Below are 22,815 nucleotides of genomic sequence, written 5' to 3' on the forward strand. Positions count from 1 at the left end.
CACAGTGAAAGTTTTTTAACCACCTAGAGACTGTAGAAGAAATTCTTAAACTGTTTTTCTTAGCTTAGTAAAGTTAGTTGACTTGGTATTTATACCAAGGAAAGGTCGAAAAAGATGTCGACTCCTTGGTCCAACATGAAGGCTGAATTATTTCACCTGGGTTCTGATCACTGAGATGGACGTTGAACTGTACTAGTCGGCTGCTGTCATAAAATCCTCCATTAATTGGGTACATGTACAGTATGGAGGTAAACACTTCAAGAACATAACCCTGTACTTTGGTCTATGATGGCCATGTAGACATTTTGCTCTTCATTATAAAGTATGCAGCGGTTGTTTATGCTGTTGCGATTTTACGGCCTTGATAAGACTGACACGCCTCAAAAGTACTTCCTGTTCCCAGATATCAGATTGCAAGGAGATGTTTTCCAACCATTTTTAGCTCAAAATGCACTGTTTTCATTCAATGTGCACTCAGAGCATCATGCATTGTGTATATATCTGTGTTGTGGAGAAACTACAGTTCATGTTTTCATGGCATTTTCAGAAACGTATAATCATCTTTTGTTTGCCTGTCATTGCAGCCTTTCCAATTTGGCATCACTAGAACTCAGAGAAAATTTGCTGACATTCCTGCCAGAGTAAGTTTTCAACCAACTGCACTCTGTACACTGCACTGTGTATGTATATGTTCAGATCAGAATCAAAAAATACTTTTTTGATCCCCAGGCGATAATTGGTTATGTTACAGATGCTCCCTTTGAAGAATAGAAAAGTCTATAATTAAGAAGTATTAAAAAAGTATGTGTCTTAAGAAAACAGCAATACATTGATATAGAACAGCAGTATATTCAATGGAGACAGCTGTTGTATCTGTATATCTCCAAAGTGTGTGCCTAAGTTTAGCAGGGAGGCTCTGTGTATGTTCCCTAACAGTGTATTTTAAGGAGCAGCAACGTGCTGTTTCCATGTTAAGCTGTTAATAAGTTATAAAGCACGCAGCACGTCTCTAACCTGCCTTTCATCTGTCATCTGCAGGTCACTATCTATGCTTCATAGACTTGAAGAACTCGACTTAGGAAATAATGAACTATACAGTTTGGTAAGTTTTTTTTTTTCTGGATGCTGGGAAACGTGCTTACTGTTTACCAAATAAGAAGAACAAAACTTCTTCCCATTTCCTTGTTCTTGTCACGTCCAAGTAGATTAGCATCCCTCGAGAACAGCTTTCACCTCTTATCACCCAGAGTGGAGGATGACCATCTGCTTTGTGCTTTGGTTTTAAGTTGTAATCTTGTGTGAGCGGTCCAACTGTGATGGTGAATTACTTACTGACAGATCAAGCAAAGTCATGGCTGCCAAGAACTGTCTCTTTAAGTGTTTTATTTTATTTCTAATTTATTCAGGCATGTGTACATTAAACTCAGTTATTTACATTGTTGGATGTTCTGAAATTATGCAGTTCTGGCACGCTGTTGTCACTTCTCTGTTACACCGTATCCTTGGGTAGAAAGCAGTGTAACTAAAACTCTTGAAGGAAAATAATAAAGAATAGACAGAAATATATGGGAGAGTTGCAGAACCTTATTTTCATTAATATCAATATTAATGTTTATGCCTCCATTGATCTGCACATCACTGTGTGTACATACTATGAATTTAAATTAAAGAAACACGAACTATATTATCAGAACCTAGTCACTTATATTGTATTTGTCTTCTCTGTTGTCCTTTATGGTCTCTTTCTCTTCTGTTTCCTCTCCCCCCCCCCCCCCCCCCCCTTCTCTTTCAATTCCTACATTTCTTTCTCCCACTTAGCCAGAGTCAATAGGCTGTCTTGTCAGCTTAAAGGACTTGTGGCTGGATGGAAACCAGTTGGCCGAAATACCTGCAGTAAGCTAATCATACAATTTATTTCCTGTTTTGAGATTCTGTTATTGTCCCTCTATTAATCAGTGTTTTTTTATTTCATTTAGTTATTTTTAGTGTTCAGTGGTGAATGACACACCCAAATAAGTGGTCATATATAGCCAGAAAATAAAATTTTGAACAAAAACATATGACAAAAAATCCACCCTAAGATCAGACAAATCTACCCTTGGAGCCATGTTGAATGTGTGGCCAAAACCTCAAAAATGTACAAATGTGTCCTCTGACTATAAATGTAGCCACGGTAATGTCTGAGAATAGAAGAGTATAAAGGCATGTTACCATTATCAGAGTGGCCACATATGTCTGTGTGCTGCCATGTTACTGTAACTTACATTTTTGCTCACCACAAGTCTCTGCTCTGAACCGTAGGAGATGGGCAGTATGAAAAGCCTGTTGTGTCTGGATGTGTCAGAAAACAAACTGGAGCGACTTCCAGAGGAGTTGGGTGGTCTGGTGTCACTCACTGACCTGCTGGTGTCTCAGAACCTCATTGATGCTTTACCAGAAAGCATTGGTAAGCATGTGAATCTCCCAGCTCTTTATTAGCACGATGATGCTATCTTGCTAGCTTGTCTTGGGTGTGTTTTGACTACCTTATTTCTTATTTTGGGTAATTTACATGCTTTGGAAAATACAGCAGTTTCATTTAAAATGGGTTGTTTGCATGTTGTTTGCACATATTAAACCCATGGATCATAAGATGCTGCTTGTGATAGGAATTAAGTATTAGTTTTACAAAATGGCAAATATTTTCCACAATACCACAGTAACTGCTTCATCAGCCTGCTGATTAATGTCTGGACAAGTTCTGTTTTGATTAATATTTTTTTTTTTCCTGCAGGAAAACTACGGAAACTTTCTATATTGAAAGCTGATCAGAATAGGCTAACGTATCTTCCAGAGAGCATTGGCAACTGTGAAAGCCTTACTGAACTTGTGCTCACAGAGAACCAGCTACAGGTTTGTTTGCAACTGTATTACTGTGTAGTCTTTACAAAAGTTAAAGAAAACAATTAAGGATCAGTACCTTTGCACTTCTGTTAGAGTTTTGCCTTGGCTGACCCATGGTAGCTTTCTTGAAAATAGCTCTAGGCCAGACCGATGTGCAAACTGTTGAAGTACATATATTAACCAACATATCTAGAAACATAGTCACATAAACACAGTCAATATGAAGGCAGCAGTACAGATTTCCTCCTCATAAAGGTCACTTAATTCATTATTGCATATTATTCAATAGCCCAAAAAGTGTACATGCCAGCCGATACATTAAGTTGCATAGCTGCAGAACTTACACACTTAAACCACTAGAAAGTACAACTAGTAGCATCTAGAAATCTCTGAAATAGATTTGTGGTTACTTTTTTATAGAGCCAGAGTCAAAATTAGGAGTGTATAGATGGTATAAATGAGAAAAAACCCCATCATTTTATTACATCAGGGTCTGTATGGTGTTGGCAAGCATATTTTGAGTATAGAATGAAGCAGAGGGAGGATAAAGCTCAGGACAGGTTATTATACACTCGTTCTCTGATACACAGTGAAATAGAGGTTGAAAACCACTCTCAGGGGACACATACATGGACACTCTCATCAGTCTAGCTTTCGATTTTTTTGTTAAATTAAATGACTGTGTGAGCAACATGTCTCCGTCTGTCTCCATGCATGAGAACACTGCATTATTCTGGTGACACATTGATGATTTGTGGCAAACTATTTAATAAGCTGCACTAGAAAACAGAAATAGACTAGTGAGATAAGGAAATACTTTTATTTTCCTCTGTGGTTATTAAGCTTTCAGTGTGTTTAAAAACTGCACAAGCACATGATGCTCTTTCTAATTGTTGTTTTGATTCAATGATCTTTGCAGAGTTTGCCAAGGAGTGTTGGGAAATTAAAGCGAATTTCCAACTTCAACTGTGACAGAAACCAGCTAGCGTCTTTACCTAAGGAGGTAAGCTTTTCATATATCAACATCACCATTTCACTAAACAGTTAGAGAGCATTGAGAGGCAATTTCAGCAACTGATGACCTAAAACCCAAATATTAACAGTTTTACCTACCAGCTTTTCCACTGATAGATTTACGCAGAAAATAATTGAAAGATTTCACATCCAAGTTTATAGCTGAAAACAGAATTGGTCCACCTACTTCCTGAAGGACCTGTTCCTCTACTCACCAAAGACACCAGAAAGACAAATGAGAACAAAAGTTAACTCACTTTATTTACCAGAATTCAACAGGAAATATGCTCTGAGTAACAAAACGTGTGCAGAATTGAAAGTCAACTTGCAGATTTTAAATATAAAACATCAAACCTAAAAAATAAATATTAGAGGTATAACCTGCAAGACGGTCCTTAAAAAATAGGTACACACATTATCTCTCTCAATCATGACTTATGACCTACTAGAAGTGTGTGGTGGTGTTTGTATCTGTAGAGACCCCGCTCTCTGCCTGTATTTCTTCAGTTTTTCATTATTTTGCTGCTTGGGACACTTCACCAACCAAAAGCATCAGTATTTGATGTCCTGGGAATGAAACTCAACAATCTGCGATCTTTCTGGTGTGTTTACGAACAGCTCAGACAAATCCCACTGATAATCAAAAAGTAATGAAAAAAAGCTGTAACACTCTGTGCCTGTAGACAGCAACATATTCTACATCTTGAGGTCTAAATTGCTGCTGTTACTTTAGGCCCATGGACAAATATGTATATAAGCACTGGAAGTAAACAAGCCACCATTGCTGCCATGGCGTCTCCCCATAGCACGCACATACTTGAATGCGAGTTGACATAAGAAGTGTACAATTTTCTACTCTTACATTTACTTTTTAAACTATGATGTGCCACTTCAGTAATTGCGTTGCACCTAGCTGACAGAACAAACAATATACTATGCACAAACCTGTGATTTGTTCTTTCAGTAAAATAGAGCCTGAATACACGGATGTAAAACTGTTAAGTTAGACTGTAACTATTGTTATATAATTCTTTGATGCAACTGTTGAGGTTTTCATTGGCTCAAACCGTCTAAGGTTCATTCACGTTTGGACCAACAATGCCCTCACTTGTCATGCTCTCTCATTTCACTTTTACTGCTCAGTCTTCTGGCTCGTTCAGCTCCGTCTTGAGTGTCTCCATTGTGTTTGTATGTGGCATGCTTTTCTAAACCTCTTGTCTGTTTAAGTGAAGGCACGCCTGCTTTAAAGCTTCATATGAAAGGCTCCTTTAGACGTCGTACAATGCCCCTGTGTCTTAATGATGCAAAGACTGCAGTGTTTGCAGGAAAATAACAGTTGGCCCCAGATAATGAATTGATGCCGATGGTGTCACTGTTTTCTCAAACCCGCACTGCATGACATCTCTAACAATTACAGTGTAACCATGGCCCACGTATTGATTTGTGCTTGACCACTGGCCCAGTTTTATGGATTTTATTGATTGCTGATTAGTTGCTTGTAACACTTTTTCCCTGGTAGAATTTTGTCCGTGCTTACATGACAGCAGACTTAATAATGTATTTAATTTTAAAGTTTGTTTGCTCCTCATGCTTTGTTTACTGATAATGAGGATTATGGCCAAATCTAATAACCACATATAATGAGCACATGGGGGAGCCTATTTCTTAATACATTTTGAATTATGTTGGATAAAAGGTATTTACTCATATTTTAGTATTTTTCTCCTTTTATTTAGAACCTTTGGGCAAGATTTCAAGTAAATGTAACACAATATAACATTATTAATGTTTGAAACATTACGAGTTACAATTGGGGCCCGTGGTTGTCAGAGCTGTAAATTACAGCAACACTTGAAGTATGTCGAAAAAACTTCATGAGAATAGGAGAATAAAATTGTTTGAAATACTACATCTGGAATTTTGCCTATTTGAGCCCTTTACCCTTCACTGTGCATGTAGTAGGTCAAGTAGTGCCTGGGACCCCTACCTTCTTCCACTATAAAAAATACTTTCAGTTTTTTTAAAAGAATAAATATGTGTGCCTAGGATGTTTTTTTCTTTTTTGCCGTGCCATCATTTTGAAATGATAAAATGGGAAAGAGAGCCAAATATGAAACGGTATAGGTTTTTCTATTGTCACGTGATATATATCATCATATTGCACCACCCTGCTGATGACTATGATCACCTATCATTTACTCGTGTAAATAATGAGCTTAACCTTTTACCATGATGAATCTCTATAACAGCATCCTGCTCAGGTCTGTGTCTGAGCAGATTAATAGATTACAACTGCAGTTGAGCTGTCCCATCAAGTCTCTGCTCTGTCTGGCTATTAGGCCTAATTGTTCCTAATTTTAGGTCCCCCTGCCACATCCCATTGACATTTAACTGCTCTGCCATTGAGATCACCAATTCTAGGACAAAGTGCTCAAATGCTGACAACAGATTTACTCTGGTTTCTTTTGTCCTGGCTTTGTTGAAAAGGTACAATTGAAACCTTTATGTGTGCCTATACTATGTGTTCATGCCTCACAGGACACTGTGACTGACATGTAGCCTAATGATGTTGTCTCCTCTGTTATCCAGATCGGGGGCTGCAGCGGTCTGAATGTCTTCTGTGTACGAGAGAACAGACTGACGAGGATACCATCAGAGCTGTCACAAGCCACAGAACTGCACGTGCTCGATGTCTCTGGAAATAGGTTCGTTCAACACTATCTAACATATCTTCTTTTTAGGGTTGAATGATGTGGAACTGATGATTTCACATTTTTATATTTTAAAAAGAAGACCATATAACCTGTAATTTATGCACACACCAAATCTAACTGACATCACTATTAGAACAAAAACAAAAAAAGTTCTGCCTCTTCAAATATTCATTTATTCTTTTCTACTAAAGCACATGAAAAAACTTCTGCTGCTTTTATAGAGCATTTTGCATAAGATTTCAAATTAAATTCTTTAACTTACATGACAAGTCTGGTATAATTATATTCCATTATCTCCATAATAAATTATAATATAAATTTCTCATTATCGGCCCCATTATTTTTCATGCATCCTTACTTTTCACTCATCTCTTGATACAATTAAACTAAACACTGAAACATGAATTCTTTTTTTTTTAATCATACTTGATACATTCTTGATGAATTACACATTTTCTACCTTCCAGTGCCTAAAAATGATCTTGATGTTTTGATCATATTACTCACCATTAGTCAGAGGTTGTTTTGGCTGTGTTCCTCTGTCAGTACCTGTTTTGGTCCAAGCTTTGTCTTCAGAGAAAGCTGCAGGAATGTTGGCTGCTTTAGTCACACACAAACATGCTCACCTCAGCGTCTGGAGAGCGTCTCCCCTCCTCAGCATTGTCAAAACAGCTGCAGAGTTTCTCATCCTAACATGACATGACAACTAATCCAAAAATGTCTACCTGCAGGCACGGCTTGAAATTACCTTTTTTCCTCAGTGTCTCAGACCTGTCCCAAATTCTAGTTTCAACTGTCCCAGAGTCAACAAATTGAAGATTTTTTTTTACATAATAAATATAGTATGATAACTATGTTTATGTTTAATATGCTAGTTGTATATACACATAAGCTGCTTTAAATAAAGAATTGAAATGACCCCAGGTTTGTTTATTCTAACTGCTCAAAAAATGAAATGCATCACTGCAAACTGCAGTACATATTCAAACCTACTTCTGATGCAACAGTGAAAATTTTAAAGCCTAATAAAATGAAATGTAAATCACATGACACTAGAGCTGCAGTTAGTCAATTTATCAAATAGCTGTCACCTGTTAAGTTAATTGCAAACTATTTTGATAATTGATTAATTGTTTTGTCCTTTTTTCAGGAAAAAAAGTCTAAATTCTCTGATTCCAGCCTCTGATATGTGAATATTTTCTGTTTTCTTTAGTTCTTTATGACAATAAATTGAATACTTTTGGGTTATGGATAAAACAAGACATCTGAAAATTTTTTGTAAACCAAAATTAATTAAGAAAAAAAACTGACAGTTTATCAGTAATAAAAATTACCAATGAGCAGACAACTAATTGTGTAATAAGACAATGATTGACAGATTAAACAAATTTATAATGAGCATAAAAATGTTAGTTGTAGCCTTACATGATATATAGACATAATAATTATATTTGTAATGATGTGTTTCTCTACTGTCCCTGAAATGTCCCAGTGAATGAATCTTTGTATCCTGGTTCTCTGGACAATTGGACATCCCTGATTCAAGTGCTGTCTGCAGGTGTCTTGTGGTTTCTTTAAATCCTTTGTTATATGATGCCATCAGTGATTTGTATCCTGTGTGTTTTCAGGCTCTCCCACTTACCAATGTCACTGATCACACTACAACTGAAGGCCTTGTGGTTGTCAGAAAACCAGTCGCAGCCTCTCCTCACCTTTCAGACCGACGAGGATCCTGACACAGGCGAGAAGGTGCTCACCTGTGTGCTGCTGCCTCAACAGCCATGTGAATCAGACCATAAAGGTAATGTTTTTCATCATGAAAAAATTGTGACTAATAAATCAAAAGTATTATTCAGAGCAGTGCCTGAATCACCACATTTCTACCATAGTTGTTTCGTGTTCGTGAGCAGTGTTTCTTTCCTGCGTACTGTATCGTGAGCATCAGGCTTCTCCCAGAGTGAGATGACTTGGTGCCAATGCTGTGACATTTCAGTAATATTCCTCATCAGTTCTTGCATCGTCTCTGAGTATTTAGTGCCCCGCAGGTTTTTGATGACATTACCACATGATCTGCTTGGGGAAGCACACTGTGTTCTGCGCCCTCTGATCCTTCCCTGCAGTATCTGTCGATTACGAGGTCCTGTAAGGGATCACAGCGCCTATAACAGATCAGGGCCTCTCCTGTCCCTTGAGGCCCTCCTTGGTTATGTTTTTCAGAAATGCGGTGGATTGGACAGCTAAAGAGGCTTAGCAGCGGCTGGCCTGCTGCCATTAAAAGCTCACCCACTGGGTATAGAGATGCGGCTGAGGGCCGCCTCTATCTCTGCCTGATACAACAGTTTATTGTAATTTTTTCTTTGCTGTCATCCACAGCCTTATGCATAAATCTGTGCAGTATTTCACTGCAAAATATACCTTCCTCACTTGCTACTGTATTTTGCATTTGAAAAGATGTTTGTTTCTCTCTCAAAATGTCGCACATATTGATTCATTTTTGTGACGTGCTGCCTCTCTCCTGTGGTAAAGATGCAGATATAAGACTGGTGGAGGTCAGGCGAGTGAAGTTGAAGCTGAGGTTGGGGGCAGGGAAGATTGTGTTGCTGTAAGCCTGTGATTAAGCTGGGATTTGAAATTGTGATCTGGCAGTTTCAGGCTCTGGGTTATGTGACAGCTTTCATTTCTTGAGTTGGCAGATTGCAGAGAAGCAATCATAACAACCGTATTGATTTTAATCTGCTGAAATATTCACTTCAGCCTGCACTTTGTAATTCTATCTGCGCATTCTGGTGTAAGCGTGAATTCCCGTAATGCAAATTGTCTCGTCTCTTTAAAAACAACCACAGGCTCTGATAATCTTGCCCGCTGTGGAGCCCTGGAGAGCCTGGTGAATGACATGGCAGATGACACGTGGGACAACAAAGCGGTGAACAGGATCAGTGCCATTCACTTCCTGGATGATGATGAGGAGGAGGATGATGACAAGGTGAGAACAACAAGCTTGGGGGCAAATTTCACAATAATCGTATCAAGGTTTGTAGCAGGCAACTGGACTCTTTATTTTATTAGTTTTATTTTACTCTGAACCACAAATAATTTCCAGTCAGTATGATTCATCTTCTGATTTTCATAAATGTTTGTACAACATTTAATGGAAATCTATTCTATAGATTTTGAGATATTTCAGTCTGGGCCAAAGTGGTGCACAGAGAGACCTTGCCATCTAGATTAGCAACTAACAAAGCTGAAAACTTCCTCTCAAATTCTTTTGTTTTGTGTAATAAATATTTGATACTAACCAGTAGCAGTTTTAGCTTAGATTTACTGTAATTTAAAGTGGGAGAAACATATTAACATTCAGAAAAGACAATGGTGACTGTGGACATTTAGGTAAATGTTTACATGAATGAGAGTTGGAGTACAGGGTTATCGGCCTTGTGAGAGCAGACAGTGGCTGATACAGATTATGCCAAAATGCCAGATAATCAGCCTGATTAATCAGCCTATCACTAGTCCTGACACCACCAACCTATCTGCATGGGTTGCTGTGGTAATGATGTAGGTGTCAGTATCTACATACACTGGTGACACCTTTTCAGCATGGAAGCATAAGAAGTTGAACTCCATCATCTCGCCAAAGTGCCAACAGGCAATTTATGCAGTTGTTCTTTTTTGTATGCATTTCAATCCCTTGACGTTGTTGTTGTGTGTCGCATTGTGATGGAAAAGACACTTTAAAATCAGACTTGAGCCAGAGTGGTGCATCTGTTGTAATGTGACTGGAATGGCATTTCAAACCTCCTCCAAATGTGGCTTGGATTCAATTTGTGAAAACTGCATTTAAGTTTTTAAGTCTGAACAAGGCCTCTGTGCTGCAGATATAGACAAATATACCTCTAATGTGAATCTGCTTCCTTCACACAGGGAACACTACTGCGACGGGCCACACCCCACCCCGGAGAGCTGAAAACCATGAAGAAAGCGGTCGAGAACCTCCGCAATGACCTGAACGCTGCCAAAGGCCTGGACTCCAACAAAAACGAGGTCAATAATGCTGCAGACAGAGTGACCACGTCTGTGTGACCTTTTACCTCAGAAATGTTTTTTACCTCCTGTGTCTCGCCATGTCGTCCTGCACAAACCCCGCAGCCCCCTTTTTTTTCTTTTACCTACGAACCCCGGTGTGGCCTACCCCTCCTCTGATTAAACCCTGGGACGCCTGTAACCTTACTCCATCTCCAGCCCTGTGTGAAACGTGTTTGACTCAGTCTGTCAGGGCCGCTGTGCCTTCCTCTTTTTAATTAATGTCCATAGCAATAATCTGCACAGACGCTCCTTTTAAAAAGATATTTTAAAGATTTATTACTTTTTTAAATGCCTCTTTTTAAAAGTATACATTAGATAGTTGCACTATTATAAGTCTTTATTATATGGTCAAACCTTCGTAAATGTATTATATATTTGTTCTATATCTATTTTTAAAACACTGGGTGAATACTTCTTTTTACATTTTGGGCAAACATAAAGCAGGAGTTTTTGGACCTACTGATTAAGGATTATTGTATAGTCTCTTGTGAATATTGATACTTTTATACTTTTTGGCAGCTCAGATGTAAATAAACCTGTATAGCAGATTTCTTAATCAGTTGCAAATTTTTAAACCTTTTTTTTCTCTTGGTACTTTTTTCTTTTTCTTTTCTTTTTTTTTTTTTTTTTTAAATCAAAGCAATGAACAAAACACAGTCACTAATGTCTTATTCAATCCATATAATTGTCATTGGATGAATGGATGGCCTTGAATCCTGTAAAATGTCAAGACTTACTTTTGGAAAATAAATAGATTTGATTAATAATGTTTGGATTCAAGTACTGCACATCAAACTTTAATTACTAATCTGCAGTGTAATTATGCAGAAGTAACAATGCTGTCTTATTTATATGTGCTGTGCTTCACTGCTTTGCAATGTTTTTCAAATAGATGCCAAAAACAGCTGTATTTTAAAAAACAAGTTTTCTTTCCCCTTTAACAGAGAGTACTGTATATAATAATCATTGAGGTTTGGTGATAATGAGGTTCGTACCACAAGGATGGCATCCTTTAAAAATGCAGTTGTTAGAAGTTCCACTTTAATGCACTTCTCAGCTTTTCTCAAATCCTTTTACATGGTACATGATAAATTGTATTATTTTGTTTTTAAATCGATTGCAAAAAGTGGACCAGAGACATTGGTTCAAGTGTTGGTTTTTATGTTTTTAATTATTTTATGATCAAACTGCACAAAACGGATCTCGAATTGGCGCTGTGCCTTGAGATTTTGATGACTTTTTAACCACTGATCAATAAAATGAGTGCAACACTAAACAACATGTTTGTTATTCCTTTAATTTTGTCAGTCAGTCTGTTGAGTTTAGACAGAATTATCAAAGACTTTTAAATGTAAGATAAAAAAAGACAAGATATGTTTGGTGTGATCTTTCTCATTATCATTTCCAAAATTAATATATTGACAAGCTCAGACTTAAGCTGGCTTCCTTTGAGGCAATAAATCAGATATTCCATTTCCTGACCCCTCCATTGCTTGTTTTGTCTGTCCAGCAGTGCATGATGTTTCTGTAATGCTCTGCCAGCATGTGCCATATTTGACTTGTCTGATCCTGCACGTGCTTTATGTTGTACTGACACTGGCATGTTTCAGTTATGTTAGAGAATGGATGTATATATTTTGGCTCAACAGTGAAAGTAGACCTATAAATCTACACATTACAGTATCGTGATGAATTATCTTAGCATGTAGCTAATCTGATGCTAATGTTAATAGCAAGTACACCTTTATTTGGATCTCATTTTACATTTTTGACTTAGCATTTTAGGACAAGCATACAATCTTTTATCAGTTAAGTTGACATTTTTTAAAACTATTCAGCTATCTATTTTCATGCATAACATCACTGATTGATAAGAGCACTAATGTCACATCAGTAAGGCCGTGGTATTGAGAAGTGGAAACCATCTCAATGAGACTTCAGAGCTTTTACAAGCATGGCATCATCATCCTTCACTCTCTTTCTTTGCCTCTTTCTCCAGATGCAATTAGAAGACAAATTCTGGCAAAGGGCAGAGAAAGAGACAAACAAATTTAGCTTTGGAGATTCATCTTCTATCTCAGCTCCTTTTCAGGTTTTCGAAACAATTGTACCAGCAAGAGTCGTGCAGATAAACTCTGCATTACTGACTGATTTGGTGCCATCTGGTGCATAAAATAAGCATGCATTATCAACAGTCAAGCAGTATTTTAATAGTGGGTCTTAACTGCACTGATTATCATTGCATTCTTTTTTTATTTACGTTTTACATAATGGCCCAACTTTTTTGGAATTGGGGGTTTTTATATGTCCGTTTACACTTGCTTTCAAGATGAAGGAAATTGTTTCATAAAACGTATTCACCACTGATCTATCACTGTCAGTAGATATTTCCTTCAAGGTATTACACTGACATTAGGTTTTCAGCAATGGGTGGTGTCTTCTACTATCTCCAGGAATGTAGAAATCCTCATACTAACCCGTCCCTCAGGACCAGTAGCCAAAACTGGGCCATCCCAGGTTTCAGCTGGGTGGCAAACAAAGTGTGTCAACAGGCAGGACCTCAACTGTTCCCAGCCAGCGACAGTATGTGTGGTCGCTGCTCCAGCACAGAGAAGGACACAGAGGAAACTGGGCAACTTGAAGAGGTCTGTTTCTAATCCAATCTTAGCCAGTTAGTGTTGTTTAACTTGATTTATATGCCCAGAAACCCTATCTGAGAAGATGTCTGTTTAACTGAATGTGTCATCCGTTTACAAGCTCTCATTTCGCTGATGTCCGTTGAGGCTCAGCTGATGTATCTCGCAGAATGACAGTAAAAGCTTTGAATCATTTCTTATCACCAGGGTGGTGCAGGCCAGCTGTCAGAGAGCAACGCCTCACCGCTTCGGTTTCGCCATCAGAGAGGTGAAACCAGCGAGGGCAGGAAATTTCAGCATCACAGAGCTCTTAATGCGGGGTCCGGTCTCCATGGAAACCCTATGCACAACATAAAGATCTCCTCCATCACAGGGCATCCAAAGCCTTCTTTGGTGACAGAGAAGACCCTTCCTCAGGAATCACACATCTCCCAAGTGCCATTAAGAGTAACTGCACGCTGTATCTTTCATAAATGTCAAATTATCTCTGCGGGTTGCACTCTGCTGCATGAAAGTGTAGGATTGTGGCATTTTACTGCTAATCTAATTTATGTTTGATCACTCTGCTCCACTCAGGCCTTAATTGCACATAAGTCCTAGCTTTTTATTTGTAATGAAACAATTTCCTCTTAGTTACAGATCAAAGTGTCTGGCCAGAGGGGTAGTTTGGGGATCAGCATTGCTGGTGGGAAAGGCTCTCTGCCTTACAAAGACCGTGATGAGGTAAGCACTGGAGCACAAGAGCCAGCATCGCTCAATCTCTTGTAATATATTTTTGCCTGTTTGACTGCTTGAATGAAGATGATGAGAAGCAGCAGCAACCTTGAACTACTGATGGCTACACTTAAGCAACTTGAACAAATTTACCAGCAACAACAACAAAATTTGAGCACATTTGTATTACCACTTTCATTCAGGTAAATGTGTTTATTTCCTTTCAGGGAATTTTTATTTCCAGAGTAAATAAAGGTGGGGCGTCAGAGAAGGCAGGGATCCATGTGGGAGACAGATTGCTGGAGGTAGGTGACCTTTTCTCATGTTTGTAATCTTTGCTCATTATTTTTCGTGCACTGACTGTTATATATACAAATATAATCCAGCATGTGAAATGGTGAAGAAAAATCATGCACATGTACTTAATATTGGCTGTAAGAATATCCTTTTAAAAACGTTAGTGTTTCTGTCCTGCTGGTGTTCCACTTGTGACCAATGGAGGGCATCATCAGACCAGCACAGGATTCAGACGGCACTCTCTTTAAAATAAAGCCTCTATGAGTCTGACAAACAGAAACTGAATAAATTAACAAATAAATATTCAAGATTTTTATTATTAGGTTCTCACTGTGGGCACAAACTGATTAGAAACATCCTTATCAGTGTCTGCAGTGTCTGTAGCTATTTTCAGAGGCCTCTGCTCTTACTTTCACTGGCCCTAAAAGTATAATGTGACCATCCAGGTCAATGGCCTCAACATGCAGGGGGCGACCCACCAGGAGGCAGTCAGCGCCCTCAGGAATGCTGGGAGCTGCATCAAGATGAAAGTGCTCAGAGAGAGGCTGCTACCTCGAGAGGTGTGTGACCAGGAAGGACCTAAGGATCCCGAGGACGTGACTGGACGACAGCTGTGCTGCCAGGATGGAGGAGGCCAGAGAGGCAAACAGATGGAGAGCACAGAAGACTGTTTGTCCAACAGGATTGAGGCAGTCATCTGCAACGGCAATGGCATTGTGGGTGGTTTACGTCATTTACGGCACAGACAGAATTTTAAAATTTCACCATTGTTGCATAGCGTGCCTCACGGCATATGTAGATTCTCATACATTCCTTTGTCTTTGTCTTGTTTCTTGACTTTTTGTGTCTCAGTCTGATGTGGACAGTGACCTGAAGAGGACCTTCTCTGAACTGAAGGCAGAAGCTTTGATGAGGAATGATTCACTTCAAGACGGGAAACATACAATGACAGTAAGCCTGTCCCTCATTAAAGCTGCTACCAGAAGTTTCTAACTGGTTATGAAACAGTCTCAGTTTAATACTGATGCCTCTATATGACCTACAAAAGCAAACAAGATCATCAGTGAGGACAGTGTCTATTTCTATATCGTTATTCTTAATGCCTGCCACAGAGTCAGATCGAAATTTCATTCAATTTAATTTGTATTTTTTCCACTCAAGTAATGCATGTCTCCAGACAAGGAACAAATAAAATAAAATCATTCACAATCTCTACATAAATCCATTTGTACATCTTAGGAATGGAAAGGAGCAGGAAGAAGATAAATCTTTTTACACCTGGCCCTTACTCAAGACATAAACAGACAAACTAGATGGTCTATCCATTGTGGTGGCTTGACAACCAGAGTTGCCACGATACTAGAATGTCACACCTTGATACAACACTAATATATATTAAAACAAAACAAAACAAAAATGACATCTGATACCTCCCTCAATACCACCACAAAAAGAAAAAAAGTCCTAAATCCACAAATTAGGGCAATTCCATTCCAGTGACTCAATGTTGTCATAACTAAAATATAGCAAAATGAGTGAACAGTGCAGAATCCACATTGTCTTGTAATCTAACACATACTTTGATTTGTTAAAAATAGAAATATTCTTATACACCTTTGTTGTTACATATCCTGTGTGAGACCAGACTCAAAAATCCAATTTCAAACACTTCATCTATAATGAGTGAAGCATTTTCATCCTTAGTCTATTAGTAAAAACCTAACTTTAGTTTTGTTCAGGTTTAAGGATAACTCATCACACTGAACTCATTAATCCATCCTTAAAGTTTGACCATTTCATTTACAGTCTAATGAAGCTTTAAACAACATAAACTGCAACACTTTTAGTACTACGCATATGTTATTATACACAAAATGAAAAGTTTAGGCCCCCAAAACAAAATCCTGGAGGGACACGACATTAAATCTTCACACACTCAGATGAATTACCAGCATACTGTACATTTTATTTGTTGTTCTTTTGTTATCAGATAGCTGCTTCAACCAGTTAAGAACTACCCCTCTCACACCACATGTATGTAATTTAGAAATCAAAATACCATAATCTATTGTATCAAATGCTTTCTTTAAATCAATCAATACCCAAATCATATATTTCTTAATTTCTGTTGTTGTTGTAATTTCATTCGCTATTTTCATTAACGTTAAATCTGTAGATTGAAATCTGATGAAACAACCCTGTGTTTACGGGCAAAGTTCCAGTGAGTTGCAGTTAGTTAAAAAGAAGCAGGAGGAAATATTTATTCAGATAATTTTATTTTATTTTGTGGTTAATAAGATGGACACACTTTGTGTCCACTTTTTTGTCCACAGGGGCCTCAAAAATCAACAAAATATGAAAGTTCCTTTTAGTAGCTTCACCACATCACCACATTTTAGCCTTTCTCACATTCAGAAATCTTGCAAACATATTTGAGAATTATATGACCTGATTTTCCTGAGATTTCGGCGTGTATGCAGCATATCACATGACTACTTGCTTATTTTCCTTCTCAATTTCGTTTTCTTCTTTGGCAATCATCTGACAGATCCCGCGGATCATCCTCACTCATCCCTCTACCTCAGATGAAGATGTGGAGCTCTTGACACAGAGCCCTGGCAGAGAGCTGCTACATGACTTTGACATTCCTGACAGACGCGCACACGCTGTCTGTTTTGACAGCGCTTTCTACCCACCTTGACCACGCTGTAGGGGTACACACTTGGAAGGACACAGACTGTTATAACACAGCTGTTTGTTTTGTTTTGTTATTGATGCATTTTCAGTGATGTTACTGTGGAGGATTAGTGTAAAACAAACTGCTGGAATGTGTTTTTTACTGTCACTGAAAGCTTTCTTTGTCTTGCTGCTAATAGTATTTCAGGTTATTAAAGTTATTCACAAGAATGGACAATTTTAAGACTTTATTTTTATTACTACAACCACAGTTTTGCCTGTGCAGCTACAATGAACAGATACTGTAAAGCATGATCAGACTGCTCCCTAATGTCCAAATGAAATACATGTCATAATGGTAAATACAGTCAGTTTAAACGATGAATGCTTCTGGCTACCTCGACTTCACACCACTGTGCTGTAAGTTATGGATGTGCTGGTAAATAGTGTCTCCACCCGTCACAATGTGAAGCCCTCGACCTTTTTATAGATTAAATGCCACACGGCTGAACAGAGAGCACAGCAGGGAGTCTAAGTACTGCAGAGTCCTGAGACAGATTGAACTCTGCTTCACATGTTCACCTCACACCTTCTGTGCAAGATAAATTCAGACGTGCGAGATTAAAGACTCTGCTTTATGAGAAGAGGAAGAGACCAGACATCAAGCTAGAAGAATTTATAATCTTGCTTTCAAAGCTTAGATTTTTTGCAAACTTTAAATGTTAATACCTGCCTTGTATTTCATAGCTTTTGCATTCCCACTGTTCATTGTTTGGTGTTTACTTTCTCAATAAAGTGCAAATATATTGTTCCAAGAGGAGTTTCTGTTCTTTGTTCTAGAAGACAGACAGACATGTTTATATTTGTCCTGGATTTGTGCCGAGGATGAACAAAGTAGCATGACACTTGCACACTACAGTGCAATTCAGGAAAAAGCCAACACACTACCTTCAACCAAAATATCATGAGGTTGTACTGTGTGGTATCCTGGATTGCACCGTATTGCACAAGTGTTCCTGTTGTGTCCACCCCCTGAACATTTATCACTGACCACATACAAACTGACATAGCTACTTTTTATCAGTAATGTTGTGCAGTGATGACTGTCTGCTGGGTGATAATAATCTGGGGACTCAACTTGTTGGAAAGCACATTCAGAGTGCGAGATTCGATTCTGAGTCAATTACTGGCCGGCCGGTCTCATATTGTGAAACTTGAGTCTTTGTCTGTCTCAGGAGGTGTTCATGTAAAGTCAGTGGGAGGACCTGAGGATGAGGCTTTGGATGACTCAGTAATAAAACTGGGACTCTGGGAACATTGTCGGACTTCATGTTTTGTTATACACACATAAGAGGCAAATATTTACATGCAACATACATGCATGTGCATGAATTATTTGTAATTCAACATTGATAATCTTTACTGATTCAATGTATTGTTTGTAAATTATATGTAATGATGACAATCTAATGTAGTGATTTTTAAACTTGTCAAAGTCACGTAAGTTTTGACAACCTGATAAGTTAAAGTGACACTGTTATTTTAAAATTAAGCAGCATCACATGAGAGGGAGTGCTGTTGTACTAAATATCAGCACTGCTATGATTCAGTTGTAGGTACAAGGCCGAATTACTCAGTTACTTAAAACCTGTAAGCCTGTGTACCCGTTTCAGGCGTGTGCACGCGGATCAAGTCTGAGAGGCTACAGTTGACTTTTAGGCTAAAAACATGGTGTAAATGGTGTCTTTTTGGGTCATATTTTAATGTTATGGCTTATGGACACTTGGATTACACCACACAAGCAGTATGGAGACATTCTGTGTTTTTTGTGTTCTTTTTTTTACATTTTGAAACTGGTCACCATTCACTTCAATTGTACTGGATTTGCCTGCAACGCTGTTTTCTGCTGAAGCTCTGGGAGTGTTTTGTGAACTGGAGATCTTCACCCATCCTCACATCAGCACAAGGGTGAGTAGATATTGAGTGAAATTTCATTTTTTGGGTGAACTATTGCTTTAAGAATATTATACTGCCAACATGCATAATGGAGAAAAATGTTAATATCATTAACTGATGCATCTGTTGTCATGTCTGAGGACAAGAACCAACGTAAAGCATCTTAAAGTTTCAAAAACTTTTATTCAATCAGTTCTGTTTCTCTGTCGGCAAACTGTTTTAATATTTTGCAAATATCTCATTGTGATAAATAATGCACATTTGGATTCTTGATTTCAAATTAAACATGTTATAATCAAGGCTAGATTCATTAAAAGTGTGGATTGCCTTGGAGTTCCCCTTAAGACATGTTTAAAGAATGCAAAAAGACTCTGCTGTGATTAGGGTTTAATTCAACATGGTTTTCCACATGTAAAAAAAAAAAAAAAAGTGGATCTGCTCTTTCTCACTCGCTGAAAACCTCTGGATCTGGACTCACGCCTCTCTCACCACCACGGCTTGTCTCTGGTTGACAGATGAAAAAGCAGTGAGCATCTGAATTCTTTTTAACAATGCCAGGGAATCTACAGTAACAAGTAACTGTGTCGATTGCAGTGAGGGAGAGATCACCACCAAAAGATTTCACACAAATCTCACACAAACTATTATTCATCAGTTTTCTTACATTCATTTAGTTCTTTTTGCCCGTGAAAGAAAATTGAGATCAGCTTTTACAAAATGCATGACACTTTCCTTTAAAAGTTTCTTTAAGAAAGTTGAATTCTTCTTAGTCTGGCGTGGCGTAGCTGTATTGTTGTCTGGGTGTAAACAGTAGACTTAAAGGGCTAATGCATGTTTTTCATTGTGATCAGGAGTGTTGGCAAGTATGGCCACACCTGACTGCCTGCGCACAGTGTGGAGGCCAGAGAGACCCTGGCGCTGTTAGCAGAGAGGCTGTGTGAACACTGAGCAGCATGCATGGGAATTAATTACAATATCTAAGTAAATAAGCAATCTGTAAGTTCTTGTTGTCTCTCATCCATCCTAACTCTCACTCTTTGTACTGAAAAGTCCTCTCTGTGCTGGAGGTTTCAGGTGTTAGATTAGTTGGCTTTGTAATTTGTGTTGGAACACATTTAAATTACAGATTTTAGGGAACTGCACAGAAAATTCCCCCTGGAATGTGAAAACACCTCACTAGTGACGAATTTTGCACAGATAAAAGTGAGCATAGTCAATGCCAGACTTTATAAGCATCAGAAAAAGACATTTTTGAGTGGAGGGGATCGTTAATTAGAGATGCATCTCTGCTGGTGTTGACACCAGGCTAAATTTAGTTTTTCAGTATCAAAATTTCCCAGAGGCTAAAGGCTGATACTAAGTATCACATGTTACATGCCAGAAATCAAAGCAAATTTATTTATTGGCTGCCTTCACAGATACTGCAGATTAATCACAGGAAACAGGATTATATAATAATCATAATGGCTCAAGGCTAAAAGTTGTTGCTGTCAAAACTGCCTAAAACTTGATGCTCATTATTATATTTATATTTCAGACATAATAATGTAAGACACTTGTCAGATTATTTTTACCCTGAGTCCATCTAATCACAGTTCTCTTGAGAATATACAACAGGAACAGGTGGCAGTTTCATTGTTTGCTTTTTGTTACTGTGATTTTCTCTGTGTGCGGCTGCCACAGAGAAGCAGGGGGAGGGGACACAGCAGGGTGGAAATAGACAAGAACAGCTGTGACAGGAATGAAGAATGTAGTGTACTTAAAGGATTAGCATCCACTCCAGAGGTCTGCTTTCACTCACTGATAAGGGAACAGAGAAGTAGATGTAGCGGCAAAGGAGCAAGTAAATGAATTTGTTTCAAGCCGCCTGATTGCTCATAACTGGAAACACGCTGAGACGTCTCTGTCACATCAGTATGCTGGCTGGCAGGGGTTGATATAATCCAGGGGCTTGATTAACATATTACTTTTTACAAGTTTAAAAGTACTCAGGATAAAAATAATGTGTGCTGGATAAAATTCAAAATCTTTTAAAGTCTGGATTTTACAATGCTGCCCTCACACAAAGCACTTTGTTATGTTCAGTTGCAAGTTCAGACAGAAATTCTTTTATTTGGTTTTCTATGTATTGTCATTACAACAGCCTCAGTACACAATACGGGCTCAGACCTGTGCTAAAAACAATCTTTTGATGGATGAGAAGCAGAGAAAAATAACACACAAATGCTTGTGTCTCCACAGCAGCACTTATTTTCATTAGTTTTTTTTTTTTTCTTTTAGCCATGTTTACATGGAAAATATATCTTCAATCTGATTAGAATCATGCTGGTTAGAAATTCCAACTTAACTGTTTGGATGCTAAATACAGTAACCTGATTAAACTGGTGAGGTTACATGCCTCAAAGCATTAATCAGGATATAACGTTTTTGACATGTGCGAACAGATTTCACCCGCTGTGAAGCTTCTGTCAGGAACCCTTGTTCTTGAAAAGTGGTATAAAAATGTGTTTTGAGAGGGTTTTGATCATTTACTCATCAATGATGCTGGGAAAATATATATTTCAAAAGATCAAACTCTTGGCTACTAAACCTTGTAATGAACCAGCCTCCTGGTGATTCCATTTTTTATCTGATGGGGATGACGTCTTACAGAGTTGGCAAAATATTCATTTTTTTTCATTTCACAGCATCGCTGTAGTCAGTAGCCATTTTATTTTTAAAAGCTGCTCAGAGTTCTCTTAATGTTAATCAAAACACACATTTTTAAACTGTAATTCTTATTTAGATTTGATTTAGAAGGACTACAAAGTTGACATGTTACAGTTGAGACACATGTGATAGAAATATTATTTAATCAATCTGTTGAAAAATAGAAAGCTTACCAGTGCTTGAACAGTATTCCTCGCTTTTTAACCAGGAAGTGAGACAGAGGTCCTTGGGGTAGCTAACCCTTTTTATGCCTGATTAAATCATGTTTATGTAAAAATCTGATGAGTTGACGGAAATCTGGGACACAACTTTTCAGCAACATTTTCATAAAACACAGATTTTAAAACATTATAATATATATATTTTATTTTAATCAGTGCTTATATAAGGCTTTTAACACTTTTTTTTAACTTCTCTGAAGTTGTGAATTCTTGTCTGGAGGTGTTTTCTGACAGAGAACAAGTTTAGAAATTTTTTTTAGGAAAAAAAAAAAAAGTAAACCAAAACATTAGAGTGTTGGTATTAATAATTCTTTAAGTTTTTTTTGGTAGGACACGATTTGTCCCAATCCTTGATAACATAAGAAGAAGAAGAAGTGGCTCTGGTTTGCCAACTGCCATTAAACAAAGAAAAAGAAGTGTTTCTGCCTGGTGATTTTCAAAATGGACTCACATCGTATTCTGTACACAATATTAGCATTTCTAAGCATATTATAAGCATTTATATGGTTATTATTTTCCTGTCAATCAGCCTCTTCCAATTAAGGTGTTTATTTGAGGCACTTTTATTCTGATCAGGCTGTTTTTCTGCATGTTTAAGGTCCACGTAAACATCAGCAGAGATTTTGTCATGTTTTCAGCATGGTGTGTAATATATACTAGCCCTGTGCTGGGGAAGAATACACAACCTTTAGTCATTCATGGAGATAAAAGAAGCTAGAATTTATTCTTTAACAAAGTGCTAAAATTGCAGACATGTGAACTCTCCATGGACTCAGAGCTGTGTTGCTTGTAGCTCCAGCGTCAACATTGTTACTGGTGCCCAGAAGGCTGACTGCTGTCTGCAAGCTATTTGTGGCTATTATGTGTCTATAAAAGGAAATCTGCAGGGCGATACACACACACACACACACA

General features: G+C 38.0%; 2 protein-coding genes across 2 annotated transcripts in view; both read left to right on the forward strand.

Moving 5' to 3' along the window:
- Positions 1–11,973, forward strand: part of lrrc1 (leucine rich repeat containing 1) — a 31,006-nt gene extending 19,033 nt beyond the window's left edge. The window contains exons 5-14 of the mRNA XM_084735457.1: positions 585–641; positions 1,039–1,102; positions 1,819–1,893; positions 2,302–2,446; positions 2,774–2,892; positions 3,803–3,886; positions 6,487–6,602; positions 8,240–8,412; positions 9,455–9,594; positions 10,533–11,973. Coding sequence (XP_084591583.1) covers positions 585–641; positions 1,039–1,102; positions 1,819–1,893; positions 2,302–2,446; positions 2,774–2,892; positions 3,803–3,886; positions 6,487–6,602; positions 8,240–8,412; positions 9,455–9,594; positions 10,533–10,691 — 1,132 coding nt within the window. The 3' untranslated portion in view covers positions 10,692–11,973. The remainder of the gene's footprint in view (positions 1–584; positions 642–1,038; positions 1,103–1,818; positions 1,894–2,301; positions 2,447–2,773; positions 2,893–3,802; positions 3,887–6,486; positions 6,603–8,239; positions 8,413–9,454; positions 9,595–10,532) is intronic.
- Positions 11,974–12,116: 143 nt separating this feature from the next.
- LOC146315086 (uncharacterized) lies at positions 12,117–17,832 on the forward strand. Its single transcript, XM_084735458.1, has 7 exons — positions 12,117–13,339; positions 13,538–13,777; positions 13,964–14,053; positions 14,272–14,349; positions 14,788–15,057; positions 15,194–15,292; positions 16,890–17,832. The coding sequence occupies exons 1-7, from the start codon at positions 13,121–13,123 to the stop codon at positions 17,040–17,042; spliced, it is 1,149 nt and encodes a 382-aa protein (XP_084591584.1). The 5' UTR covers positions 12,117–13,120; the 3' UTR covers positions 17,043–17,832.
- Positions 17,833–22,815: the final 4,983 nt, after the last annotated feature.

The sequence above is a fragment of the Lutjanus erythropterus genome, chromosome 14 (assembly GCF_056507025.1).
Source record: "Lutjanus erythropterus isolate fLutEry1 chromosome 14, fLutEry1.hap2, whole genome shotgun sequence".
Lineage (NCBI taxonomy): Eukaryota > Metazoa > Chordata > Actinopteri > Lutjaniformes > Lutjanidae > Lutjanus > Lutjanus erythropterus.